The following is an 11,298-nucleotide window of genomic DNA, read 5'->3' on the forward strand; positions in this document are numbered from 1 at the left end:
GTACTGTATAAATTTTCATAAGATATGTATCATTTTGCTAGATTCTGTCTTTCTTTTTTTCCACGTTTATCCAAGATAATGGCTGTTCATAACTCCTACATGACAGGCATGGTGAGAAACGACTGGCACTGGTTGTCAGGTTTATCATTGTCAACTCTTTGGGTTGATACAAGTATGTACATTGGTACATATGTATCTTACCTCATATGTGTGTGTGTCTATTCATTATATGCATAAGCCTGAATATAGATGAGCATAATTTTGCAAGCAGTATAGAATATGGCTTAAATATTGAGATTTGTTTTTGTTTGTTAAATACCACAGTAATTTGCTTATATTACATTGAAACATAATGTGGGATGCCCTGTATTTGGTTGATATTGTGTAAATATGTTTGGTTTTTCAAACTAAAGTAGTTGTAAGTACATATGTTGTCACTACACAAATAATTTTACAGTAGAATGTGCATCATATTAGTAGTAGAACACGATGGATCTTTTGCTCTTAATTGTGACAAAGAAATTTCCTTGATTTAAATATATGTGGGTTTCATAGTGATATCTGAAGTACAATAAAGCCTGAAACTTACTTTCTTGAGCATCAGATCCCATTAAGATGCAGTGTACTTGTGTGGTTATTGATTTCATGGAATTTGTTGAAGTTTGGCACTGAAATCACAGGCTGAGCAGAGATTACTTTATAAATATCTCAGTTTTATGTTGGCTAAATGAGTATAACATATTTAGTTATTTATTCAAATTGTAATAAATTTGTTTCAAAAGCATGTTGGAGTTGAATTCTGTGAAGTTCCTTAGGATGAGGGTCAAACTCTTTCTCTGATATGGGTAACCACTCTACAGTCCTTGCTTCCCCAGTAAACAGGGCACTCTGCTATTCTGTTATTAGACACTGGTAGGAGATATCACATTCTTGGAATGTTAGTCAGATCTAAAAAATTTGCTGCAGCACCAACATATGCCTAGTCTGATGACCCTAAAAGCCTACTGGAGTGCACAATTGGTAATACTGGGCCAGCATCTGTTAAAGAAGATTTCACTCTTGATTATTCTAGACTTTCAATAATGTAACTTAGGCCACTATCTAGTGTTCAGTAGCTGTTCAAAAGACAGTAAAATTAAAATTAGTCAATAAACTGTTTTTGAGTTTGTTAAATGTTCTGTTAAGTCTTTTCCTGTGCATTTGATTAATCTCTTTTAAGCTTTACTAAATTAGCAAATCCAAAATCTCCAGCTTTTGCACTACCTAATACCCATTGGCCAATTGTATTTTGGAATTCTACAGCTACTGTTTTTAGTTATTTTATAAATCTATCATTTTTACATGTTAGTGAAAAAAATCCCTCTGACATCAAAACAATCAAGGTTAGTCTTGGATGTTTACATGTAGGCAAGGCATATTTTATAATTGTAATGCAAGTCTTTTGAAACATTCAAAGAGATTGATTATTAATGAAATATTCATTATGACATTACTAGGGGAAATATTTATGTTGTAAAGTTGAAAAATTTGAATAATTTATAATTATATTTTTGTAAAACAAATTTCATTACTTAACAAAAAGTGCTTTGTGTAGATTGCTTTAATATATACATGACAAAGTAGGAGGAAAAGTAATAGTTTAAACCTAAGTAGAATAATTTCACTTCAGTATAATTTATGTCAACTGGTAGATTAATGGTAAACTTGGAGAATGAGGCCCATAATGGACACAGCACAGATAATCCATTGTATAAAAACAAACATGACTGTCATTTTTACAGTTATTTTACACTATTTTGTGTTAAGTACAAAGTTGCATGATGGGCTATTTCTGCTCTGTTCATCATGGGTAGATACTACAACCCAATATCTGTATGACAAGCCCTCAGACTTATTGTTGAGCTATCAGTGGAAGGAGGTTTGCAGCTAAGAGAAATACTCAAACCTATGTTAATATATATATGTATTAAAATTATTAGTTATCAACATTCATAGGTCATAAAATTAATAATCATAAAGTATTCTTATGCCTCCCACATTTTAAGAATGTCTAAAAACTTAAAAAGTTATTATGCTTATAATCCATAAACACACAATGCTACACAAAGTTTATATCTTTTTAATTTAATACTTCTAAAGAAAGACACTTGGTATTAAAAATAAGAAATTGTGTACTACATAAAATTGTCAAATTCATTGGTAAACAAAGTGCAACTTTGAAGGCTTGGATAGTTATTTTTTGTCATAAGGACAGCTAAATTTAGTTTAAAGTTTTGTTTCATGAATGACTTTTCCATTTACTTCAGATGATCACAATGTACACTACCTCGGCAAATATTGTAAATGTTATGAATAATATACTGTCCTGTTCATTTTCACTGATACCAAGGTTCACATACCAGATTCCAGTATAAAAACCAGAAAGTGTATGTGGTTTTGACCATAGAATATTGATCATGAAATGTGGCTAAATTCCTCTTACTCTCGTTATCTACTGTTATAGATCACTTCCCTTTCATGCCACATGTGCATTATATAAAGGTGATTAGTGAACTTTTCCACTAGAAAGTCAATAGATACCTGGAAAATATTCCCTCTTTAATGTTTTGATTGACTTAGTGATGTGGTAGCACATACACAATGAAAGGGATGGCATTATATATAGTTCTATATAATGCTATGTTCTCTCTGTCTGGAATAGATTTTCAAACAAACAGTCTTCTTATTCATATGTGAATATCTTTTAGGTCTAGCAGAAAATCCAGTGAAGCGCTTATTTTCTTTGTGATTGTTTTGTGTTAAATAAAGATTACCTTCACAGTGTTTGTAACACTGTCTCTCATTTGTTTTTTTACCACAACTCGTAAGACCAAGAGAGTACAGACTTACATTATATAACATTTTCTGTTTGAATCTAGCTATTATGGTCACTACCTGATTTATCAGAGGGAAGCAATTTAACCACAGTTGCATGGATTCACCCTCATGAAATGGGAATTTGTGTACATTTCTCCACATAAACACTGATCAATTTTAAGTTACTTTCTTTAGTAAAGCTTCACTAAACCTGTTTACACTATTTTTAATAAGAAATATAATAATACAGAACTTTGAGTTGCATTTCAGTATAGAGGGAGATAAGATAACTTACTTTAAGCATTTCAAAATGACACATCTCTATTCACAGATATTATAAAATTAATTTGGTTCAGTCCAGCTTTTTTCTTAATGCTACAAGGAAAAATATTTCTTTAGTTTATTAGTTTTACATAAATGGATTATCAACCATATTACTTTTTAGCAGTGTTTTTATTTTCTAAGTTAAAGAAAAAGAAGATAAAAACAATTAAACTTCTTTCACACTTTGTTAATTTCAGTAAGTATTATTATAACATAAAATTTTGTTGTCAAATATAAATGATCTGGATTGCATGTGTGGTAGACTCATGTACACTTTCAGGTAGTATCTGCAAATAGCCAAAGGCTCATCCAGAAAATATATCACAGAGTGAGTCTGAATTCTGACTTTGATCAAGCTTGGAGTAAGAAACAGACTGTACACAATGCAAACAAGATAAGAAACTGTCTTCATTCAGAAAAATAATCAAATTGACAAGTGCACTGGATAGAACACAGAACTCTGATTGATTTTTTTGTTTGTTGTTGAACACAAAGCTACCCAATGGGCTATCTATGCTCTACCCACCATGATAGTGAATTCCAATACTTAGCAATATAGGCCCTCTGACTTGCTGCCGAGTCAGCAGGGGTCCACATTTACTGAAGGTAAAAGATCAAAGCTTCCTTGGGACATATTGAAAAGATATCGATCTGTTCCAAACTAAAAGAGCATAGCATTACATATGAGAATCTGTAGTGCCATCCCACTCAGTGCAAATGCACATTACAGATTGTCATTCTAATAGAAAAATGAGAAAGGTTATGTTGTCAAAGTACTATCTGAGCTACTAGTGGGAAATGTCACTGTCAAACTTTATATAATGTATTCTATTCTACAGAAATATTTTCCATGAAAAAGCACATTTGAGCCCAACAAAGGCAATGGACCCATAACAATAGGTAACTAGAGTAAAAAGAACTGACCAACATCAATATGAAAATCAATCCTTATTTATAAAAACAATCAAATTGCCAAATGTACTGAACAAAATGCAGAACTTTTACTGATTTGTTTGTTTATTGTTGAGCACAAAACTAAACAATGGGCTATCTATGCTCTACCCACCATGGTATTGGATACCAATTTTTAACAATATAAGCCCTCTGACTTACTTCCAAGTCACCAAGGATCTACCTTTACTGTAGGTAAAAGATCAAAGCTACCGCGGGACATACTGAGAAGATATTGATCTGTTCCCCAGACTTAGAAGGCATAGCATTACATATGAGAATCTGTAGTGCCATCCCACTCAGTGCAAATGCACATTACAAATTGTTATTCTAATAGAAAAATTAGAAAGGTTATGTTGTCAAAGTACTATCTGAGCTACTAGTGGGAAATATCACTGTTAGCCTTTACATAATGTATTCTACTCTACAGAAATATTTTCCATGAGAAAGCAAACATGAGCCCAACAAAAAGCAATAACCCATAACAATAGGTAATAACTAGAGTAAAGGGAACTTACCCACACTTTTTGACCAAAATTATGTTGTTAAACTTGCATAATAAACATCTTTGTGTGAAAAATTCTGAAAAAACTAGTTATGCTTCAGCATACTACATGCACATTAATTTAATGTGAGTGTGTACTAATTACTGATATTTTAAGCAATACTCTTACTAAAAGATTGGGTTATTTATATTCAACAATTACAAAGATTTTCTTTTATAAATATTTTTGAAGGATAATGGCAATCTATAAAAACAAATGTTTTTGTAACCTAAAAAATCCTTGTTAGTTAACATTATTTGTCAATGAACTAATATTTTACTCTAAAATAAGGTTTGTTTGTTTTGAATTTTGCACAAAGCTATACAAGGGCTATCTGTCCCTAATTTAGCAGTGAAAGACTTGAGGGAAGGTAGCTAGTCATCATCACCAACTCTTGGGCTACTCTTTTACCAATAAATTGTGGAATTGACTGTCACATTATAATGCCCCTATGGCTGAAAGGGCAAGCATGTTTGGTGTGACAGGGATTCGAGCCCTCAGACTGATAGTCAAGCACCCTAACCACCTGGCCATGCCAGGACCAAAAGATAAGGAGAGTTAAGAACAATAAATTTTGGTTATGACAAAGAGACAATTTTCTATATTCTAGTTGTGATAAGGCATGAATAATATAAATAAACAATGTTAATGGCATCCTTAGTTTATTTTTATAAAACAAGTGTCTGGTAACCCATCATGTGATCTAATATAGTCACTTGGTGCTTCACATTTTTCACACTAATAAGTAATCAAAAAATGTTTGTTTGTAAAGCAATATGGCAACCTTGGGCACTGTGATAAGCTTAAAAGAAGAAAATCAATGAGTTGCTGAAGAAATATCACTCTGTCCACTACCAGAATTGTTACCAATTTATCAACACTGCTTAGAGATGAGTCACATGTTTTACATGTAAAGTGGCTTGTTCAATCAGATTCAAGTCTATTCACTCAATATGCTCTTCAAGGAACTTGCTAAACAGTTGAGCACATTGGGTGTTTTTATTTTTGTTCTCATTTATGAGAAGGAAATTATGACCACGCATAAAAGTTGTAAGACTGCATCTGTATATCATATGTCAAACATAGTGCCATATTGTATGTAGCATGTAACTGTTGGTGTGGCCACTTTCGTGAAATTGGAGCTGGATCTGCTTCAGGGTACTCTTCAATTTTGTATATCTTGCCTATGGCTGCAACGTGAAGTGTGATTCATTGTGGGCAAGACAACTGCCCACAAGTCATCTGACCAATCCATGTTCTTGACACTCCTGAAGACAAGCTGTTTCGTAATAATGAGTTAGAGAAACCATGCCATTGGTCATCATGTATAAAGGCAACTCTTATGAAATTTATTTCTGATCATTTGCTGCTCTAAACTGTTAATTCAGTTGACAAGCTAAAGATTTACAGTTGCTTCAAGCCCATACTGTCAAATAGTCTTCTTACAAGGTTGTTGAACAGGCCATCCGTTAATTGTATTGGTGTCCTGAAAGTGAGTCCACATCCTACTAATCACACTTTGTGAAACTTATAGCCATTCTATATTGGCTTGGAATGTTTTACCAACTTCTAGCCAACCAAAAAAGAAATGCTCATATGTGTTTGTTAGGTATCCCAGCAGTTTCACTATCAATATGAATCTCTTTAACATATACTGTATTCTTCACTATTATACACCAATAAAGTATTCATGTCAGACTACTTGACACTTACTGTGCATACAAAAACAAACTCAGGGATGTCACTGAAATTATTTAATACTCATGCCTTTTCATAGCTAGAACATAAAAAACTTTGATTCTCTGTTAATTGTTTTGAGCTTTTTATTTGTTTAAGCAATTTACTGATTTCATATGAAGTGGCTCTGAAATGGGAACAATGTTTTTGTACCTCAAAGAAAATATAAAATCTTAATATTTGTAAAAAAGAAAAAAAACTTTATTCAGAATTGCTCTAATAATACATTATTAAGCCACAAAGATGAAAACATTACTCTTCATACAAAAGAAATCAATATGAACCCACAAGAAAGTCGTTATTTCTTCAAAGTTTTTCTTATTAGTGCCATTCTCTGTAATAAAAATATAAAAAAAATTACTTAACACGTAATACATTTAAAACAATCTATACTTATGATAGTAAATAATAAAATGCCTGAGGCAGCATGATTCTGTTACTATAAAACTGATCTCTGTAAACAGTATGAAAACCTAATAACTTAAGGTAAACTATACTTATACTATCTACTTCACATGAAACTACTAAGAATAACTTACTTGAGGTGAGCATAAGATAATTTTTAATTTCATTCTAATGAAATTACCACCAACACTTAAACTTAACCCCAATTTTTTATTATTATTTCCAATTGGGGGGGGGGGGACTACTCTTTGAAAATACCAAGTTTTTGTACATATATATTAGTAGTCTGTTTTGGGTTAATACACTATTGTTACTGTGTAACCTTGAAAAATGTTTCGTGTCTGCTGGGCCCGATATAAAATAATGTAGCCCCACAAATTTGATAAACACAAAAGTGGTATTTAATTACAAACAGATTGGTAAATATGGTTTACAAAAGCAATCAGGAATATAAAAACACCCTTTATATAATTAGTGCAATTGCAGAATATTTTAAAAACAAATTTCATTGTTATTTGTCATAGTTCAACAGTTATATATTTCAAAAAATACTTAATGGTGTATTACAATTTAATACAATTTTCAGTGGAAATGATGGTTCACAGTACACTCACATAATGATGGAATTTTACCAAGCAAGTGAAGTTCAGTGAGTGAAAGACAATAATCTTATAAATGTAGTTTCTATTGTCTCACACAAGCATTAAAGTTATGATCATACTAAATAACCTTTTGGTTTTAAATGCAATTAAGCAAGCATTCACACAAAAGGAAGCATTAGTAATAGAGTACTTTTGAGTGGAGTTCTGAGAAATTTACAATAAATTTAAAGCAAACAATATTTTTTCCTGGAGTCCTAACTATATATATATATATGTGCAACATACAAAAAAAAAATTAATGAAAATAATTATTGGAATATACAAAGGATGCACATATACGTGAGTCACAAACAAGTAATGACAGTAAATTTATAAATGGTACAAAACATTAAAAAAAAAAAAATCAAAGGTGAATAAGTTGTACAATTCATACTACTTTCCACAAATCAAAAGTTGATGAAACAACTTTTGACCTCAGATTTTACAAACAACTATACAGCCTTGTACTGTGACCTTGTGTGTTTTGAGTGTTCCATTGGTCTCTAACATTAAGATATTTTTCCTCAAAACTGCTCTATTCTCATGATCATTGTCTTCCTGGAAAATGAAACCCAACCTGACACGTAATGTTTCTGAGCAACTAACAAGGTAGATCAGAATCTGCCCTACCTGCCAATATGCAGGGTGTGCTATCAATATTATGTATATCACTGACACTTTTGGCTGAGATGCAGTCCCAAACATGTCATGTTTTACTGGATGTTGAACATTGACTGTGATAAGTTTCTCCTCTCTGCCATCAAATGAACTATTGCTGATTGTTGCTGAACAATTCAAACTTAGAGTCATCTGTATGGAGCACACATCTCCAGCTTTGTTCATTCTACTGTTTGTAGTCTGATGGCACTTTCAATCCTTTTTTTGGTTAATTCTTCTGAGAAGCAGATTTTGAACAGCTACACATCCACAGAACTCACTTCATTTAATGTGTATCTTACTGTTGTCGAGGTAACATTCATACCTGTATGTACAGCATCCATCTCTTATATCTAAAATGTATTTCCAATAATACTTACCTCTCTCCTCACATTTATAGCTATTACTCAACTGCCAGGGTTTCTTCTTTGCCATCTAACATTGGTCTCATTTTTTATCACTTGCTCCAGTCTTTTATACCCCACTGAATTGCCCTTGGCAATATTTATCTCGTGACTCTCCACCTACGTTAATGTGCCCTCTATTGTGGTTCTGTACATAAGCACCTCATTCAGATAATGTTATCACTTTTTCAAGATTGACTTAATTCCAGTCTCTAACATTGGCTCTTAGTGGGGAAGAAGGGTGGGAGAGTGTGGAAGGAGATAAGTATTACTGGAAATACATTTTTGACTTAAGAAAATGTTAACTTCACAACATACCTCCTCTCACACTACAGCTAGAATTGTTAAGGTGGAGAGGCTGGTGAGAGCATTATCCATACAGAAAGTGTCTGCATAGATCATGAGTGTGTAAATAGAAGGTTGGCACCGTAGTAGGGGAACTGCATTACATCCAGAACAGATAGCCAAGGTTCCACTATTCAGGGTTGGAACTAAAGGACCATGATCCCTATATATATACACATAGACACACACACACACATTAAAGAGCCACCAGAACAACAATGAGAAAGTAAGCAACACTTAAGTGGACAAACATTCTCCTCAACCTGAAGAAGTCTGAAAGGCAACACCATAGGCTCGGAATGATTGGATCGTGTATGCCATATTCAATATGAGGAAACAGAACTCCTCTGGTCTGGAATTATGAACACTCATCCTCACTACCCAACTGTGTAGACAAGCTAAGTTCCCCTTGCCCCCAGAATTATGGGGAGGACGTGGAACAACTGTGCTCAACCAAGGACCCAAGATGGGACCACTGTGTTCAGAATTACAAGGAGACAGTGGACACTCTTCCATAAAGAATGTACTGAACCAATACTGATCAAAAGGAAGGGTCAAGCTCAACCAAACCAGATAGCCGAGCATCAAATCTGAACCAGTATTACAAGTAGGCTGGTGCCATTCCTATTTACATCTGGGAAAAAACATCCAGGGACCCAGGTAGGAGGGCCCCCAACTTCACCCTCTTCTCAAATAGTAGAGGAATTCACTCAACACTCTGGAGGAAAAGCATCTGTCCACCACCCAAGTGACTGGAAACTGAGTGTGGTAAGGACTTCTTAGCTCCATTAGTAGAATCTGGGGGGTAATACACATTGGGGAGCCCCGAGAAACAGTGCTTTGAAAACAGTGCAATATGCAGGACCACCATATGCTTTACTTATGATAGTCCATGAGTGGTGGTCCAGCATAGTACAGTAATACCACCTGGTCAGCCTCTAGGTGGTCATATGGAACACCTCATTTTTACAAAGCATGTTGCAACCTGTACAAAGTATTATAATTAGTGGTTGCTAGTGAGGATTGGTTGGAAAAAAGCACAACTGCCTGGGCAGCACTCGCCACAGAGTGGGATCTTATGCAAACAAAGTAAAGGACCCTGAAAGGTGACAATGAAAATACTCACCCCTCTGTATAATTTAATAGAAATGGTTAAGATAGCTACAGGGAGTAGGCAAAAACCCTTAGATGAAGATACTGCCAAATCATGCAAATGCAAGATAAAAGTATTGGGGGAGGTCCACATACCAGTCTGCACAATGTCCTCCAGCAGGCAATTCAACTAAGCTGCTAAAGACATAAAAATGTGACAAATCTGACAATATGTGACTTGCAGAAAATTCCTCACCTTCAAAGAGAACCCAGAATAAAAAGTCATTGTCTAGCATCTCTAAAAACATTAGTGCAGGTAACAAAACCTTCAAGACTCTCACTGAACAGGACCATAATCAAAATCTGATCTGACACACAAGTGAGAAATAGTGATCAAATGAAATGGTGAAAAGGATTTATTCCATTTCCTATCTGACAGCATCTTGGGTAAGAAGAACCAGTCTGAGGATGTAGAGTGAATGAGAAATTGGTCTATGGATAAACAGTACAAATCCCTTTGACAGGCAATGTCTGTAGATCAGCAGTTACAAAAAAAAACCTTCAGGTAAAGGGGATAGATACATGGCATATAAGAGTCAGGTCACAAACAGGTGTAGAGAAAGAACACATAACCTGAATCTCCCTGGAGTGGATAATTTAGGACCAATTACCCAAAATGATGCAAGGAATCTGGAGAGTACTGGGGTCTCAAAAATATGAAGTTGCAATAATTGAATGGTAGTCTATAAGGCCACCATAAACAATGGCAATTGTGGAAGATGCAAAAATCTCTGTCAAAGAGCCAAGTCCAAAATGACCACTGACTCCTCTCAATACAACATTGCCGATACGCATGTCATTACCTTTGAGAAAAGTGACTTTTGGACAAAGCAGAAACTGAACCAGATACATGTCAGTCATAGAAATTAAACCCCAATGCCGTGTGAAAGATCATGGCTGCCTCCAAGGAGAGAGCCGAAAAAGAAGTGGATGAGTTGGATACACTGGAAAGGACCACAGAAACAGAAACCCAGCTGTAACTGCCAATCTGGTGCAATCAACAGGATCTGACAATGAGTTGGAACAAATTATATTCTGTACCCTGGATAACATATGAAGTGGAGAGAATTTTGAGAGTGGTAATCCCGTCCTGTCCAGATGGAATGCATCTATTGCCAAGGTCCAAGGATGAGGTATTGGAGACCAAAATTCCAGTAGTTGGGTGATTGAATGAGAGGCCAATCCACCAATTAGAGTTGCAAAATGAGAGGCAATCCAACTGAACCTTGCAATGAATCATCTATTCTGTCGGTATAATCTGCTTGGAGTGAGACAATGGAC

The 11,298-nt window shown here is 34.5% G+C and overlaps 1 protein-coding gene across 3 annotated transcripts in view; it reads right to left on the bottom strand.

Moving 5' to 3' along the window:
- Positions 1–6,590: 6,590 nt before the first annotated feature.
- Positions 6,591–11,298, bottom strand: part of LOC106467232 (transcription initiation factor TFIID subunit 12-like) — a 54,749-nt gene continuing 50,041 nt past the window's right edge. For all 3 annotated transcript variants that reach the window (XM_013927560.2, XM_013927561.2, XM_022395368.1), the window contains exon 7: positions 6,591–6,747. In XM_013927560.2, the coding sequence (XP_013783014.1) occupies positions 6,712–6,747 (36 nt within the window). In that variant the 3' untranslated portion in view covers positions 6,591–6,711. The remainder of the gene's footprint in view (positions 6,748–11,298) is intronic.

This window comes from Limulus polyphemus, unplaced genomic scaffold (assembly GCF_000517525.1).
Source record: "Limulus polyphemus unplaced genomic scaffold, Limulus_polyphemus-2.1.2 Scaffold2536, whole genome shotgun sequence".
NCBI classification, from domain to species: Eukaryota; Metazoa; Arthropoda; class Merostomata; order Xiphosura; family Limulidae; genus Limulus; species Limulus polyphemus.